Source organism: Cloeon dipterum, chromosome X (genome assembly GCF_949628265.1).
Source record: "Cloeon dipterum chromosome X, ieCloDipt1.1, whole genome shotgun sequence".
Lineage (NCBI taxonomy): Eukaryota > Metazoa > Arthropoda > Insecta > Ephemeroptera > Baetidae > Cloeon > Cloeon dipterum.
The window spans coordinates 14,604,977-14,622,754 of record NC_088790.1 but is presented as its reverse complement, the minus strand read 5'-3'; the positions used below and the strand labels follow the sequence as shown (position 1 = coordinate 14,622,754).

The following is a 17,778-nucleotide window of genomic DNA, read 5'->3' as shown; positions in this document are numbered from 1 at the left end:
TATACCGGTTAAAAATTACCGGTATTAATCAAATACACCGACCATTGTTGCCATTTGCCTGTCAGCTGTCTTTCAGAGTTCTACTCTCTGCTCTGTAATTTTGATAATTCGGTGTAATAATCTTTGTAATTGATTAACAATGGCTTGACTCGCCCGACCAGTTTGAAAGCTTATATCCGATCTCTCTATTTTTATTTTTTGTCATGCGAGTAAATTTGTATAAGTCGTAATAATATCAAGAGTCGATAAAACAACACCATGGCCATCACGCTGTCCATTTTTACGCTCAATTGCTGGTAAAACATCATTCTTGTTCCTTGTTTCAACTGTGCTAATTTTCTTTAATTTTGATAGGGGAATTCCATTTTTATCGAAAGACGTGCCAACGCGGATGAATGCGATCGGCAACTTCCTCGCTCAGAGCTCCTTTGACATAGTTTGTCTGCAGGAGGTTTGGTCCAACACTGATTTCGAACTGCTCAGGGCCAAGGTGCAGCAGAACCTGCCGTACTCCCATTATTTCCATAGGTTCGTTTACGTAATAGTTGGTCAAAGTGCATGTTTTTGCTCTTCCTGTGATATTTGCAACTCACAAACAATTATAAATTCAAATTTTCTGCAGCGGCGTTATTGGCTCGGGACTGTGTGTCTTCTCTCGGCATCCGATCCAGGACAGTCTGTTCCATCAATGGGCTGTGAATGGTTACGTGCATAAAATCCAGCACGGAGACTGGTTTGGAGGCAAGGGAGTTGGACTCTGCCGCATTTTAGTTAACGGGGAACACTACGTCAACGTATACACTGCTCATGTATGTTTTAAGTATAATCAGCAATTTTTCAAGCAGCCACGAATAATTTAAGTTTTTTTTTTATCAATTTTTGACTACTTTTTCTTAAGTTAAAGTGGTTTCCAAGCCAGTTAAGATAAGTTTTCGGTTTTAAACAAAATTGTGAATTAATATCATTGATATAATGAACTTTTCAAAAATAGTACTTTATTGTATTTTTTTAAGGTTTTATTTTTTAAGAAAACGTTTAGTAGAGGAAGTTTTGTTTTAGAAATATCTTAACCATCTATATCCACTTCACCATCTAAACTTGAATATTTTTTCTGGTGGATAATTTAAAAAAAATCTCGTTTTCTCTCCTACGCTGAGTTATTAAGTGGGACACATAATGGAAAGCACTTTACAGGTGTCCTCAAAAATGTTTTGAAATTAATATATCTCATTATGAACATTTCAAAATTAATTTAGTTCCTGATCGTTAGAGATCCTTTTTGGGTCTTATTTTATTTTCTGTTGATTCTATAGTTATGTAGAATGGCAATATTTATTTCTAAATAGATAAGTTAAAGTGCAGAAGATTATTCTTAATAAATATCAGTTTTTGTGACATATATTCTACTCTGGAATCTTTGTCTCAAAGAGTTGAATATTTAAATATTTGCGATAAAATTTAAATCGCAAGTAAAATGACTTAAAATTGTATCGAGTTGTTGAAATTTGTGGTCATTACAGCTTCACGCCGAATACGATCGGGAGAATGATGAATACCTGGCTCACAGAGTGGTTCAGGCTTTCGACACCGCTCAGTTCATCAAGCTTTCGAGCTCACCGCAGGATATCAGTTTGGTGGCTGGTGACCTGAACACCGAGCCAGGTGACAACGCCTTCCACATCATCAAACACGTCCCTGGATTACACGACTGCCAAGATTATGTATGTCTCATATTCAGTGAAAAAAATCAGTACAATCGTTAATAGAAATCACAGTGGTCTTATAAACACACAAAAACTATTTTAGTAATAGTAATTTTACCAAGAATAATAAAATTGCTTTTTCAAATAATGTCGGTCTTGTTGAAACTGAACAATTTTATCGAGTCTAATTACTATGAGATTGTAATCATAGCTTTGAGCATGATTTGAATGAGGCTAACATAATTAAATTCTTTGTTTGGAAGATTAAAGAGGAGTTAATGACCAACGAAGCTGTTGGCAACACGTACCGCCTGCTGACTGCACCTTCTGCCGACGCGAGTGGAAAACGCATCGACTACTTACTTTTCAAGCCGCCCTATGGTGTTAATGTCAGCGTCAAAGAGTTTGGCTACGCACTACCAAATAAGGTGGAGGGTTTGGAGATAAGTTACTCCGACCATGAAGCTCTCTACGCCATCCTCTCAGTCGACCGCACCACCAAAGCAGATGATAAAAGATGTAAGCTCATGATGATATTTCTCTCTATTATTCTATTGGAAAGCTAATGCCAAATGTGATTTCATTATTCTTGTTTATTCTTGTCATGTCATACACATAAAATACAAATAATATCAAATTAAGCAAGAAAGGGCGAACAGCACTAGCAAAAAAATGCTATAACGATCAATCACAGGGTAATATCACGCCGCACTGTGCCGCAAATCACACAATATACAATATTAAACACTAATCACGATCATTGTGCACTTGCCACAAGTACTTTTTGCAAAGGGAGGGAAATTCAGCTACGGCGCAGTCTTTGAGCTCGGGTGGCAAATCGTTCCACGGCTGTACCACTCTGAAGGAAAACGCACGTTGGCCAAATACACTGCGCACTGGTGGTGCCTGTAAAAGTAGTTTAAAAAATCTCTCTATTATGGCTAACAAATTTTGAAGATATCCTGAAAACACAAGATGTGCATACTTATTTTCAAAGTAACCAAAAAAAAGTATTATTCTAAAGAAAACCACATGTTGACCAAATAAACCTCAATATACATCCTTCATTTTCCCCCAATTTTTAATCAACTTCCTTTAGCTCATTTTCACGTCACTGGTATGTAATAACTGATTAATTTTAGAAACTGACGGGGGAAATTGTGTTGCGGTATTTTTTATATATTTATAAAAAACGATACAAAATCATTTATGGTTCAAACGTTCCTATGAATCCAGTAGTGTTTTTTTTATAAAGTCACGTTTCACACTAATTAATATTCCTCATCATTGAATCCTGATTAACATTATGTAACTGTTTTAGATTGTGAACGAGATGCTGTTCGCCGAGAGGCATTAACAACTGCTATCTCAACTTGTGAAGAAGCACTTCACGACCTGAAGGTATAATAACAGTTTTCATTTCATCTCATTGCATGAAATCCTGGTTAAGGTGACACACATTTCAAAATTTGCAAAGGAAAATTATCAGACGCTATGACTAAGGCTGCGCGTTTAGATTTTTTTACTTCAACTATTCTTGGTTTGTATCACAACGTAATGCATTTGAAACTAGCACAAATCAAGGATTTTCAAATAATTCAAACATTAGTAAAAACTAAAAAGGAACTACTTTTCTTAAACCTAAATTGCTCTCCCAGAAACCAACTAAAATAAACCATTCAAATTTTTTAAGAAACTATAAATGTTTTGAAAATTCACAATATTTATTGATATTTTAAACTACTTTGTTTTTTGGACCTATAAAATTCAATGAAAGTGATAATTGTTTAAATTCATTTAGGTACTATAAACCGCTATAAACCATCAAAAATATTGCTAAATATTATCATGCAGGTGTATTGTGATTTACTAAAATTTCTATAAGCTACGATTTACAACAAGAAAATCTCCTGAAATTGACAGTCAAATCTATAACTTCACAAACGTGTCCAAAATAGTCCAATTTTTGCTTCAATTTTGTTGTGACTAACTGCCATGTTTCATATGAAAACGTTTGGCTATTGATATTAATTTTTAAAAAAAATTCGTTAGTAGAAATACTTTGCAATAGTTTTGCTATGGTCATAACAATTTTACCCTTATAAGTAAACAAAAAAACGCTCAGCCCATTTCATGACAGTGGAAACTTGGTTCATGCATGCCAATTCATTAGACTCAATTCGTTTAGCTTTAATATAATTTGTAAACGATGATTATATATGAATTCAGGTACAGCAGCGGCGGTTTATTTATGGCGTGGTGCTGAGCGCAATGCTACTATTGGTGGTGCACGTGCTGCTTCCGCGGGTGCTGCCAGAGGGAAACGGAATTGCGTTTGGCATTAGCGGTGCCGTCCACCTCATCCTGCTGCTGGCCGTTGTCTTCTGCCTGTTCATGGCCACCATCTGGCACCGCATCGAGCTCAACGGAATCAACGCTGGCAAGCTCGGCATGCAGATGTCGCTGGGCAAGCAAGCCGCCGCCGAAGCGCCCAACCACGAGATCTGATCTGCGAAAGCAAAGACCAAAGCGCACAATTGGCCCATTGAGCGAACAAGATCACTGCTTCAAATGATATCCAGACTCTAACCACCTTAAGAACAAGCCTTCTGTTTTGCATTTGAAATTCATGAAGCCGAAAATAACGGATGTTTTTAGGCTTGTTCACACAAACAGAGGTCTTAAAACTCAACACTTTGTTCTGTGCACACATTTGCATTCAAATGGCGAAAGATATTCAAGAGAATGTGATTGAAATAAGTTTGGCAAGCTTCACTCTTGTGTCATCCACAAGAACCACATTTTTTGAAATATGTTTTCCTATTTAGACTGATATAAAACATGCCAGCCACGTCAACAGGACTGTCCTGGGAGCTTTTATCTTGCCTGTGTGACAGGCAGGACACAAATCGAACTCTAATGAGTGTCCTTTAATGACGACTGACGACTCTAAAAAAACACTGAAAAATAACTAATGCATTGCTGAGCTATTGAGTTTTTACAAAACTCATACTGCCAATCAAAGATTTGCTGGGGTTTCAGCCTCTAGCTCTTTCATGTTGTTGCCGATTTTGCCGAAATGCAACTTTTTGCACAGAATGAATTTTTGAATTTTAGTGTGGTCTTGATCTTGATTGGGACATTTCCATAAAATCATCAATTATCAAATAGTTTTATTTGATTTATTCTAGTTCTTGTTCTCTATTTAAATCTGAAAATTAAGGTGCATCACCAAATCAATGTGTTTGAAGTGGATTCTAACTGGGTTATCGTTCTGCAGAGGAAGAATAAGAATACGAGGTGCATTTTATTAAAAATCGAGCGATTTGTTGAATTTTAATGAAGTTACTTTGTTACATTGTTCAATATTCTAGCATGGAGAAATTTGTTTGATAAACAAAATGATCTGAACACAATTAATTCTCTTGTTTTTAATGGCTTTTGGTACAAATTGTGATCTTTGAACGTCTTTACAGTTATTTTGTGTCAATTTTTAAAAAGTGGTGCATTTTTAAAGTATCACTGGTAAATTTTATTATTTCCCCTTTAAAAATTAACTTCTAAAATCCTTGATTGTGATAACATATAAATTTTTATCACTGTTTATAAAATTGCTTTGAAAGTCGTGTGAAACAAAAAATCTATCATCTACACGCAGAATTTCTAAAAATTGAAACTTGTCGCTGAATACCAGCCACGGTTGTTGATTATTAGTAGAAATTGAGTGTGTCACTAAATGGTTGTTGCTAAGAGAGAAGGGTGCTTTTGATAAATCACATCTGTAGGAGTTTGGCCAGTTGTTGCAGCCTCTAATCGAGCAGTTTGCGTTCTCTCACTTAAAAAGGCTCTTGGAATAGTGATGCTTGCTGAATAGAAAACGTTGCTGATTGGCTTTGTGATGATAAAATGAACATGACTAGTTGCCTCGGAGTTTTTTCCGAGAGAGTAATTCGACGCAGGGTTTATTGTCGCGGCCGAGAGTCCTTGTTCCACTGCTCGGAGGTTTTTTTGCAGATTTGTTCACTTTAGAATTAGTCAGTCACCAAGCCAAATATTTTCTGACACATTTTTCAAACTTTTGTGACTGTGCAATCATGTACCAGCATCACTGCTGCTCTTTCGTTTTACTTTTCGTGTAGCAATTGGCTCAATAAGACGCAAATCGGAATAATCTGCTCAAGACGAAGTAACTGAGATGAGAAAAGCCAAGCTCCAGATTTTTCAATCCACTCTAAACTTCACTGTCTTTGTTACACGCGCTTGGAATGTCAACTTGTCGTAGACATACGTTTTTCACTTTGTTCAATTTTCTTGTGGCTTAAAGTGGAAATCACGCTACGTACAATGTAAAAATATATATGAATGTATATCAGCGCTGCTCGCATTAAAAAGACAACCCGCTTGCGCCGAAATACGCTCAAATTTTATTTTAACTAATCCTATAAACGAAAAGTTTTTATTAAAATCATTAAAATTATATTTATTCGTTTTTTAATTGATTAAAAAATCATCCATTCCCAAAATTCCAAAATTGATTAAACCAAAGAATTTTTTAACTTTCTGTTTCACTTTTTTATATCTGAGTTCGTTTATATGGCGATGTAGTCACAGTGTTGATTGATAGTACATTATTAGAAGTTGGAGCAAAATATTTACTTTTCATCAATGATCCCAGTAGCGATTTAAATTTAACCAATTTTTTACCATATTGGTGCGTTCAATTGTGCCAAAATTACCAAAAAATCGAATAAAATGTATTTATTGATTGTTGTAAATTTAATAGAAACTCACGGGAATAAGACTTGATTTCATAAGGTGCAGTCAATTCAACTCTCAACAAAAATTCGAACGCGTGAAAGTAGCCTGGGAAATGCGATCCAGTGTGCTGCTTCACGAATGCCAATCTCAATGAAGCAGATTAATTATGTGCCTCTCTTATGAAGGGCGCTGAAGCACGTGACAGTAAAAGAATAGGCGCCACTGTCATCTCGCATTGGCGAAGTAGCAAATAATCCTCGGATTAAGTAACTTATCGCATTTTCTGATGTTATGTTGTCTTCTATTTTCTAAAAAAGTCAATTATGCCGTCGGAAATACATTAAATATCATTTGCTATGAGTTGAAATTATATTCTCGGAGAAATCGAAAGCGGGTATTTTATTCTTTAAAACGACCTCATAATTAGAGGGCAAAAATTCGTTTTTAAACAAAATAAAAATATTGTCTGAAAATGCAGACTTTCTTGCACGAAAAACCGTACGCAGAAAAATCTGCAAATTAAAAATCGACAAAGGAAGTGACGATTTTCCAATTAATTTGTTTTGTTTGTTTTTTTATGCTTAAGAAATGTGGAATTAAAATTCAAATTAAAATTTCTTCAGTAAACTGGGTAAACTGTATCTCTCATAAAGGCTATATTATAAAATTCAATTTTTTAGGCACATTAATTTAACCAATTTTCAACTGTTCAAATATTTTTCGCGGATTCTTTGATGTCCACTAGGCTAGAAGTGCGGTTTTTCCAGTTACACGCTTAATAAAAAGTGAAAAAATCTTTTGGCAAGTGGTCCAAGGCGGTGCTTGGCGTTCGGAAGGAGAGAGGACAGGTTGCTGGGTATAAGCGGAGGAGGAGGGAAAGGAAACCTCGCAGTGAAGACTACGGGGGCACCTGCGCCTCTTTCTTGGTCATTCTTCATTCCGCTTGGGCGACGGCAGCATGTGTTTGCGAGTCCAGCGCGCCTTTTGGTAGAACAGCAAGCATTTCCGAGGCTACGGCTAATTGGATCAAAAGTAATCGCACACCAAGCCAAGAAGGGATCCATAAATTGTGTGCGGCGATCAGCGATGGACAACAACCATGTTGACCGGCCCTGAGTTTCGATGTCGCAACAGAACCGCAGGCAGCTGGTGTTCTGGCCGCGGGTCGGGGGCGCCGGGGGTGGAAGCGGTGGCCGGCAAATGTCTTTCTGGGACGGCTCGCACCTCAGCCTAGACGAGTCGCCGACGCACACCCCCGCAGACGAGGGAAGCGACCCCGAGAGCGAATCGCAGTTTTTCGACACGATTGACAGTGAGATTGTTTCCTAATTATTTTGTCAATAATTAAATATTTAAAGACGAGCTAGTTTTTAATTATATCAATATTTTCCTATCGTCATTAGCTGAATTAAAATTTATTGCTGCCAACGGTTCCATTGACAGATCACATTCGCTTCGATAAATAACAGGAGAGGGCTTATATAACAAGCTCCGCTGTGGAGTCACGTGCTTTCGCCGCGATGCATGGGCTGGGGCCGCCAGGTGAGGCGCTTTCGTCCGCTTCCATTCCTCTCTCCGATGTAGAAACAAAATACCGAGCCAGCGCCAGCCGGTTTATATGCTTTTTAAATCTCTTGTACGAATCAAGTTTTGGCCCCTCTTACTTGGTTCATTTTGTTTTTACGCATTGATTATTTCGAAAGCATATCAGAAGTGAGCCTTGGCCGAAAAACAAAACGTAAGCTTTGATTGTGCTTTCCAGTTTCAAAATAAAATTTCATATGAGCTGTAAGACTGCACTTGCTGATCAATTTCTCTCCCAGTGTACAAAAAGCTCCTTCAGCTAGTGATCTGATCGTTGATAATAATTCTCTTCATATAAGTGCAGAAATAGATTTTTGGGCCCCATATTGTGCTTTATCTTTTTATTATTAATTGCAGCAAGAATATTTAACAATAACAATTTATTCCATCAAATTTTCTCTCATGTAATTCCATGCTGTCATTGAAAAAATTTCAGTCTCTTTTCCAAATAAGCTTCTTCGTGTCTATTGTGAACTCTGATTTAAGACGCTGTAGGTCGTTTCTCACGTACGTCAGGCGCGTGAAGCCAAATCATGCGTGCACGCTGGAAAGCCTGCGCATAGCAAGTAGCGTCGTTGGTCTTTGATATTCCATTTTCATGCTGCATTGAATGGACATCATTTATTTTGCAAGCCAAATTCCAAAATAAGCGATGGTGCCAATAAAATTTGCTCAACGTCTTGCATCCGTTCCAACGTAAAATAATGCTCAGAAGCGTATTTCACGTGTTGCTGGATTTAAAATCATTTTATATACAAAACTGCTCTTCTTTATTTTGAATGCTCTTGTTTCAGAATTTCACAGTATGCCTGAGAAACTTTTCAAGGTGATCATCATCGGTGATCCAACAGTGGGCAAGACGTCTTTCGTTCAACGCTATGTGCAAGACATGTTCAAGAGGGACTACAAAGGGACAGTAGGCGTCGACTTTGCGCTAAAAATCCTCCGTTGGTCCGACACGCAAACGGTCAAACTGCAGCTATGGGACATTGCAGGTAAGCCTGTTGCCAAATCTTTATACTGAAAAATAGAGCCATAAAATAGCTGTCTTTCTCGTAATAAAAAGCCTGAACCTTGCAACCCTAGAAATCATTGGGACATTTTTAGAATCAATTTATAAAAGGCTTGAGCAAAATAAAATTATTTAAGAGCTGTGTATATGTTGAATTATATAATGTTCCGAAAAATATCGTTCAAATATAATTGGTGTGATATATAATAAGTGTGATATATTTTGCGCGGACTGTTTAACCAAAATTTTAAAATCACTGTGTGATTCACAGCCCAAATTCCAGAAAAATTTACCTCTCTTTTTTGTAATAATAAGTTTCAAACTCATCAAATGAATTAATTTGCCCCTAAAAAATCAATGTTTTCAAATAAATTGTGGTGAAATGTTTTTTTCTAAATTTGTATTGCAGGTCAAGAACGATTCACTTGGATGACCCGGGTTTACTACAAAGACGCACACGGTTGTGTCATCATGTTTGATCTAAGCAACAAAAACTCGTTCGCCAACACACTCAAGTGGAAGAAGGATGTCGACTCCAAGTGTACCCTGGCGGACGGCAGCCCCATCCCCTGCATGTTGCTCGCTAACAAGGTCCGTGCTCAATTATTTCATCGAATTTTTTTACTTTAAATAATTAGAACCGTGCGTTTATTCGCTCTATTTTTTATCGGAAGGAATACTTACTAAATTAGCTTACATTTTGCGATTCAAAATAGTTGGTTTTGTGTTGAAAAATCGGGCGGCTTATTTTATAGTTAAAATTAGCATGACGTTTTTAAGCCAATGCATAAGGTCCACTTTTGAAAATTATTTCTCATTTAATTTAAGCCTTAATTTTACACCAAACAATTACTTTAATTTTGACAAGTTTCGAAACAAAATAAAGCTTCAGAGTCATTTATCTCTGTTCTTTTTATTTTCAAAGCAAGCAAAGTCTGAAAATCAGTCCAAATTAATTTATCTGGGATTGACTATTTTAATAATTATAAACGCGTTATTGTTGTGCAAATTTAAACGCTCATTTTGTAGAAAATACGGCAAGTATTAAGAAAATTTCACTGCAAGTAGGCCACAATAATTTTCTGGAAATGTTTGTTGGTTTTTTGAGGAAAACAGTTGACTTTGAATTGGTCTTGACATTCAATCATCACTATTTCTTTACTCGTACCAGAATGAATAGCAAAAAAAAAACCAATGACAGCGCCTTTCAATAATTTTTCAGTGTGACCTACCAAATCGACAAATTGACCAGATGGAGATTGAATCTTTCTACAAAGAGAACAACTTTATCGGTTGGACGGAGACGTCCGCTAAGGAAGGACTGATGGTCCACGACTCCATGAAGTGAGATTTATTAAATAAAATACCATCCGAATCTGACCTCCTAAATTAAATCAGGTTCCTAGTGGACGTGATGATGCGGCAGGACGGAGGGAATGGATTGGAGAACATTTCTGGCAGCCTGACGCTGAAAAACTCTGCATCGCAGCCCAGGAAAGGGTGCTCGTGTTAGCCGGCTCAAGGATTAATCACCTTTAGATATTCGGCCAAATATAACAGGAGGGTAACAATGATGTGTTCATACAAAAGCTCCTTCAAAGTCATGGAACAAGGTAGTTATTAGTAAATGGCACGACAATTTTGTCTTCATAATATTTTGCTCTCTATTTGTAGAGATTTTTGTTCACACCGCGTTTAAACTTTCTTGGCTTCTTGAGCTATATCACACTGTACATATGTTTAACTAGAGTCTTACAAATGTAACATGTTGGACTAAAAATATTTTTACTATCTTAATATTCCTAGTTTTATTTCAATATTTGGTGAAACCTCTAAAAATGAGTAATAATTTTCCCGGCATTCTAATCATCTTGGAAATAATTTTAAACTTCTGAAGGAAACTTTAGTGCTATTATTTGTCCCTATTTCACGTGCGGACTGAAAATTTTTGAAACTAATACTCACTCTATTTACTCTACTTACACCTATCTGCTTTTAATTTTCTATCCCACCGAGAAATATATATTGCGTGGAGAAATATTTCTGGAGAGCATTTTCAGGTAATATAAGGTAGAGAAATTTTGAAATAGAGTGGTATTTTTTCAAAACGATAATATTTTGTCTTCATTTTTCCGTAATTTTACAAATTGCAGATTGCATTAAATTTGGATCAATTTTTGAATTGGGTTTCAATAAATTGTTAGACATGAAAAAGAAAACATCAGCCAAGCTTAAAACTGCTAACAGTAAAAATATTAATATTTAAAATCAAAAGGAGGAAAAGAGTAAAATTACTAACAGGGGAAACTAAATATTTTTAAAACATAATTTTGAAATGGAAACATCCAGGCTGCTTATCCTTGTGAGAGGGGCGCAAAGCAGGAGAAAACACGACGCATAAAAAAGTTTCCAATCAACTACTTTAAAAAGGTATTTTTCAGGTCTTGAATGTGTGCAAGAAGTATGATCATATAAATTACAGCTTAACTAAAAATGTTTTCCAGATTTACCAACCGTGGGAAAGGGAAATTGTTGTTTAATTACTGTAGTAAAAAAGGTCTGGTAAATTCTTGTCTTGAATATTCTTGGGAAAACAACGGGACAGTCTTTTTGTCAATCTGCTTTATTGCAAAATCCTGTCTTTTATTTTTAGTTTACTAGAGTTCGTGTGGGGAGTTATTTTTCATAACATTATTATCTAGAACTAATTTTTGTTTTTCAATATTGGTCATTTGGAGTCTTGGTACTTGAATATAAATGTGTTATTCTGTAGAGAATAGATAAAGTATAGCTGACGAAACAATCTCAAGTGTATTAAGGGGTGGAAGAATTTTGGCTCGTGGCCCAGCCTGCGTCGTGTGCGCGCCTTTGGCTAGGCTGTTTAAGTTGAAAGGACCAAGGCAATAGCAAGCAGTGTCAGATTTTAGAAGAGAAATGAATCCCAATTTCGAGGACATTGGCAGAGAGTTTGTTAAGCAGTACTACCTTATTTTTGACAATCAGGACACCAGGCCGAGCATAGTAAATTTTTATAATGTGAGTATATTTGTTTCGGCTCTTATTAAGCGTTAATTTTATTTTCTCTTCATAAATTCATACGCAATATAGGCGCAGAATTCTCTTTTAACGTTCGAAGGGAAGCAGCTGCAAGGGGCGCCGAGCATAATGGAAAAATTCGGAGTAAGCCACAGATTTAACAGCATTCTTGCAAACAGTTGAAAACTTGACTGCAAATTTCAGTCGCTAGGGTTTAAAAATATCAACCGTATAATCACAACAGTCGACTCGCAGCCGACATTGGACGGAGGCGTCCTCATCAGCGTTCTCGGCAGACTACAGGTAACGTGGTTTGCTTTGAAAATTCTACTCACACTCTTTTTAATTATTTTTATACAGTGCGACGACGATCCTCCGCACGAGTTTACGCAGACGTTTATTCTGCAGCCTGTGCAAGGCTCTTTTGTATTGATGCACGACATTTTCAGACTCGGACTGCACGATCTACCGTGAAAACTGCGATGAAACTTAATTGTATAACCATAATTTATTTTACTGCAAGTTCAAAATAAAATAAGTTTTTCAGTTGAAATTTAATGAAGCTCTCTCGGTGTTTATTTCTACAGAAATGTCCTGCTCAAATAGTTTCGACTGCTGACTGCAGCTCAAATTCAGAAACTTCCAATCCTACTGCTATATAGGGATCTCAAAATCTTTTGTTGCTCCTGCTGTCGTCGCCCTTGTTGATTGGAGTCTTTCCCGAGCTAATGGAAATGCGTAGCAAATAGAGGCCTGACAATGAGACGCTTCCATTGTGCTTGGCATCAGGGTCGGTTAATTGCCGGGTCATCCCTGTGACTACACAGACAGCCAGGTGAGCCGGCCATTAGACATGAAAAGTTAGGGACCAAGGGGTTGACAGGAACCCGCAAGAGGCGAAGCGTGACGGCTTGTGAATGAAAGGTAAGCGGAGATGTTATGGGTGCCAGCGCGGAAGTGTTGACAGCAATGTCAGGTCACTCCTCTGTGGCTCCCGACCGTTTAAATAACATATTTCTCTTTCACGCAACGAACGCTAACGAACTCGTTAAAAATGTATTATTCGCACCCGATCAACTTTTCTCGCAAATCGTTAGTTTTCCGCACAAAAAACTTGGACTTGACTTTATAAGCTAAAAAATTAAAAATATGAATAGTGACAATATCATTATATGTCATTGCTACTTATAAACTAGAACAATCAATAAAGTATTGGAAGCGTGTGTTCTCAACCCCCGAATGGGACAGGATGCTCATGGATTAGGGCTGCAACCAGCAACAGCCGAAACTAGTTAACCTAGACATCTCTGCGTAGGAATACGGAAAATATACAGCTCGATAATAAACACCGAGAAAGCTGCATTTAATTTAAACTGAAAAAATATGATAACCTCGTGTGCTTCTGCCTTCATTGGCATATATATCAAACAAATAAAATAAGCCCTTCGACATTTATAAAACGAGTTCTTTTAATTGTCAGTTGTTGAACTATGCACTGGACACTGGGTTGTATTTATTGGTGAGCGCCGTTACAAATCTAGCACATTATTTTTGGGTGGAAATTTTCATAATATTTTTAGGTTTCTGAGTACAGAAGAAAAATTAATATCGTGTTTTTTCATATTGAGTATGTTTAATCTTTAATATTCATTGTGATTGTTTATTTGTATTGCTACTGAAACTTGAACGGAAATTATTGGCAGCATATTATGTCATCTGAATTGTGTCTTTTATTTGTTCAAACCAATATGCTTCACTAACTAATACACTATTTACAAGTGTCCCAGTAAAAATAATTGATCCGTCACTCTAATTGACATAGATATTAAAAATAAGAAACATGTTAAGGTCGTTAATAACCTTAACAACAAACACCTGTCAACTCTTTGAGAAACGATAAATTAAATGTAATAATGTTTTTAGGCTCAACTGTTTTCATTAAAATAGTCTTGCTATATACTTAAAACGATGCTGTAGAATTCCAATTTTACTTGTAAGGATTTTATATAAAATAAATACAAGACCAGTGTGTTAAGTAGGAAAACGAAATCTTAAAAATGTCATGCAATTAATTTTTCTTTTTTTTAGGATATATATAGTTACTATAGCCTGAATAACCTATATAATACATGCATGGAGGTGTTATAGGATGGATATTTATGCGCAAAACTCAAGACGAGGGTAGATTTTCAAGCATATTATAAATTCAAACAATCCATGACTTTTCACAAAAACTTCGATATATTTTTGCTCGCAAAATTCCAAAAGTCTAATTTGAGATATTTTTTTAAATTCCCTTATTCTATCCTTTTGAGCTATACAAAATTGTATGTAAAGGTGTCCCTTGAAATTCTTTAGACCCTGGACGAATGAGTTAAAAAGAAACAGAGAGACAACATGAGAACGCAAACAAAGCAATAACATGACGCGAGATTTCCAATAAAACACCTTCGTGTCTGCGCTCACACATATAAAACAAACGCAAATATATAATCATGCTTCACACTGTTTGCTTTTATTATTTCAAGCAATTTTTTCATTCAGGCGTTTAAAATCGCTAGTGTGTGCTGGCACAACAAATTTTCGGTAGATTTGAAGTTTAAAACAGAAATGAATAAAATACATGTGCAAATGAAAATTAATAAATTCACAAATGTACTGCTTTCTGCACCCAAATCAAATTTATGATGAGCACCTGTGGTATTTTATTTTTCTTCTAAAAATTTTACTAACGGCAACCCATTCTAATTAAGATCAGAGTAGAGGGTATTTGCAATTTCGTAATTTATTTTAATTATTGTTTCATTTATTGTTTAAAAAATAAATCTTATTGTATGAATCGTAATTAACCAGAAGCTATAAATGAAAACGCTCAAGATGTGTGAATAAAAATTGGTTGTGTGGTCTTCATCCATCAAGAGACACTCACAGTTGTTCCTTCAATGAATCGCTCAGTTCATGTCATTCATGAGAAAACACGAATTTCCAGATTCAGAGCGGAGTATAATTTTTGAGGCGTATAGGTATCATTATCATCATCATCATCATCATCATCCGCAGCTGGCAATTATATGGAGGGTCGCTTTTTGTTCGGCCGTTTCAGTTTCCTTTTGCGTACATTGCGTTTCTGACCTTGTCAGCCGCAGCGCAGCGCTTCTCGGAAATTGAAGCAAATTCGTCTCTTCTTTTTTTACATTTCCTCACGCGCACATACACACCGTCGCGAAAGCATTAAGATTCGAGAGACGTGTATGTGTTCTTTTCATTTGCGGCTCATGTACACATACACACTTTACTCGCGTATACACGCGCAGGTGGTGCTGAAATTTGCTGAGCAAATGCGCGCCGGTGTTAAGAGCAAATAGCATACGCGTTCTCGCTTATTCTTTTCATAGCCAGTCAGTGGAAAGCATTTTCGGCGTCAAAGGTTGCTAATTGCCGAGAGGAAACAACATTGTGGATGATTTATGTCATACTTTTGTTTTAAACCCGGACTCTTCTTTAATTTATTGGTTCTACATAAAGGCAGATTATCTCATCAGCCCAAATTTTTAATCCAATATTTAACACACGTACAAAGTTCTTTATTTTTTTTATTAAGATAGTTTTTAAAACTTGGAGAGTTTTAGAGCTAAAATTAATGAGAATTCTCTAACTGAGAAAAGATCTTCTAGCTAGCATGTTGCACTTAAAAATTCTGAAAAATTGATTAAAACTAGCTTAAATTTCCGCAGTAACAGTATATGGTTCTGTCAGGGGCATAAGGATTTGTTGATTTTTTACCAGATTTAGCAAAAAACGTCATTGAATAACTCTGAATTTAACATATTTTCGGGTTTTACGAGCAATTTAATTTAAAATAGCAGAAATGTTGAGTTTTTCTCCGAATCGGTTCGAATTGGTTGTAAAACAAATATTTTGACACCATTATTGAACTCGTTTCTTTCAGTGAAACAACTTTCCTGTTGACTTCAAAGTGGTCGAGGTCACTAAATCGAATTTTTTTAAATGGAACTCAACTTCGAAATTATGAATTGGTTTTTTTTTAAATTGTGATATTTTCATCTTGTAGAATGCAAAATATTAGGTAAGACGAATCAAAATATGGAATGGATTTTTTATTACAAAATAAATCAATAAAAAACTGTTTTTTGGGTGTTCGTAAAAATGTTTACACGCCCAAATCAGAGCTTCTAATTATCAGATTTTCAAAAATCAAACACCGCTGACCTAATCACCCCTAGATAGCTAAAGTAGTCTAAGTGCGTGCCTTCAACCCTTTTTTCACCCTACAAGACGTAAAATTTAACAATTTTTTTTGGCTATTGTACATCGCTGCGCAACGGAATTTAATGTTTATCATCATGAAACTACTTCAGTATATAATGGGACTTTAATACGGACAGTGGTATGTAGTTAACGTGCAAGAAGTTAATTTAACTTGTTTAACGGCTTGTGGGGTATGAATGGGCAACTTTGGCAGGGTCAAGGGGGGCCAAGGTGGGGGCGCACCGCCGGGAGTTGCCCGCTGCGCTCGATAGGCCAAATCCGGCCCTGTGTTCATGGGTCCACCGAGAAAATCCAACCCTATTGTTTTTTCTGTGCAAATACTCACTATTCATATAATTAATTAGTCAATGAATTATTTTGTTGATATATTAACTTTCTAAAAACCGATTAATATTAACTTAGTAATAAAATGTACGATTAATAATTTTTGAAACTGACCTTTGAAAGCATTTCTCGACAGAAATTCCTCATTGCTAAACCTGTTAAAATACAGTACGCGTCTTTGAGTCCGGCGCGACACGGAGATGATTGCGAAAGAGCAAATAAAATTGGATGTCAGTGTGTGTCTCGTCTGCGGCGACGATGTGCGGTGCATGCGTTGCACGTTAGCGAAATCCCAGCAGCAGCCATCTGCACTTAATCAACCAACCGCTCTCTATAAATAAAATGATCCGTTTCATTTGCACCTAATAAAGTGCGCAACACAGTCGCGATCATAGTTCATTAGTCGCCGCGTCGGCAGGGAAATCTGACACGTCTGACCGATGCACGCGCGCAGACACGCCGCGATCAATCACTTTTGCACTGTCTGAGAGGCGCGCCGAGGAATAAATCTCGCTCGCGGGGCTAATTCGAACGCCGAGTGAGCAGCACCACCTTTCCTAGTGACTCACCACACGCGGGACAACCCCCTGTCTCACGTCTGCTTGTGGAGACGCGGCACTGCGGAAACCAAGATCGCTGTCGTGTGTTCATTCGTTGGGCTCTAGGATGATGTGCATCGACTAAATTTGACCAGTAGGTGTCGAGACTATACATGCTTGCGAGATTTAAACAGACTGCTAAACAGAAATGGGAACATTGGATAAACACGTGAATTATGCGATTTCAAGCTGTTTTAACCATCGACTAGAATTGCGTCGTAACTAAAAATTTATGTATTTTATAGAATAGAATATTTATTAAACGCCAACGACGCGCAACTATTTCCAGCATTTATATGAGGCTGCTTTGGTTAAAGTCAAAGGTCTTAAAGGACAGTCAAGAATAATTCTTGTTTTTACCTGGATGTTACTGACAAATGTAAATGTAGTTATTGTAATGCTGATCTGTATAGTATGTACCATATTCTTATGTATTTTATTGTATTTTTTTCAATTTGCCTCGCTGACAATT

General features: G+C 36.7%; 3 protein-coding genes across 3 annotated transcripts; all 3 read left to right on the top strand.

Annotated features, from left to right (window-relative positions):
• Positions 1-37: 37 nt before the first annotated feature.
• nSMase (neutral sphingomyelinase) lies at positions 38-6,115 on the top strand. Its single transcript, XM_065495925.1, has 7 exons — positions 38-296; positions 355-528; positions 623-809; positions 1,521-1,721; positions 1,967-2,222; positions 3,025-3,104; positions 3,933-6,115. The coding sequence occupies exons 1-7, from the start codon at positions 259-261 to the stop codon at positions 4,209-4,211; spliced, it is 1,215 nt and encodes a 404-aa protein (XP_065351997.1). The 5' UTR covers positions 38-258; the 3' UTR covers positions 4,212-6,115.
• A 1,245-nt stretch (positions 6,116-7,360) lies between these two features.
• Positions 7,361-10,854, top strand: LOC135946230 (ras-related protein Rab-7L1-like). The gene is made up of 5 exons (XM_065494357.1): positions 7,361-7,773; positions 8,840-9,040; positions 9,467-9,648; positions 10,280-10,401; positions 10,456-10,854. The coding sequence occupies exons 1-5, from the start codon at positions 7,584-7,586 to the stop codon at positions 10,568-10,570; spliced, it is 810 nt and encodes a 269-aa protein (XP_065350429.1). The 5' UTR covers positions 7,361-7,583; the 3' UTR covers positions 10,571-10,854.
• Positions 10,855-11,755: 901 nt separating this feature from the next.
• LOC135946231 (probable nuclear transport factor 2) lies at positions 11,756-13,814 on the top strand. Its single transcript, XM_065494359.1, has 4 exons — positions 11,756-12,093; positions 12,166-12,237; positions 12,298-12,396; positions 12,454-13,814. Exons 1-4 carry the CDS (start codon positions 11,992-11,994, stop codon positions 12,565-12,567), a joined length of 387 nt encoding a protein of 128 aa, XP_065350431.1. The 5' UTR covers positions 11,756-11,991; the 3' UTR covers positions 12,568-13,814.
• The last annotated feature ends 3,964 nt before the right edge of the window (positions 13,815-17,778 follow it).

Coding starts and splice junctions, on each gene's coding strand:
- nSMase (XM_065495925.1), top strand. CDS start 259: ATGGCCATCACGCTGTCCATTTTTACGCTCAATTGCTG. Junction 810..1,520: donor TCAACGTATACACTGCTCAT/GTATGTTTTAAG, acceptor TGGTCATTACAG/CTTCACGCCGAATACGATCG. Junction 2,223..3,024: donor CAAAGCAGATGATAAAAGAT/GTAAGCTCATGA, acceptor TAACTGTTTTAG/ATTGTGAACGAGATGCTGTT.
- LOC135946231 (XM_065494359.1), top strand. CDS start 11,992: ATGAATCCCAATTTCGAGGACATTGGCAGAGAGTTTGTTAAGCAGTAC. Junction 12,238..12,297: donor GCATAATGGAAAAATTCGGA/GTAAGCCACAGA, acceptor TGCAAATTTCAG/TCGCTAGGGTTTAAAAATAT. Junction 12,397..12,453: donor GCGTTCTCGGCAGACTACAG/GTAACGTGGTTT, acceptor ATTTTTATACAG/TGCGACGACGATCCTCCGCA.
- LOC135946230 (XM_065494357.1), top strand. CDS start 7,584: ATGTCGCAACAGAACCGCAGGCAGCTGGTGTTCTGGCCGCGGGTCGGG. Junction 9,649..10,279: donor GCATGTTGCTCGCTAACAAG/GTCCGTGCTCAA, acceptor ATAATTTTTCAG/TGTGACCTACCAAATCGACA. Junction 10,402..10,455: donor ATGGTCCACGACTCCATGAA/GTGAGATTTATT, acceptor AAATTAAATCAG/GTTCCTAGTGGACGTGATGA.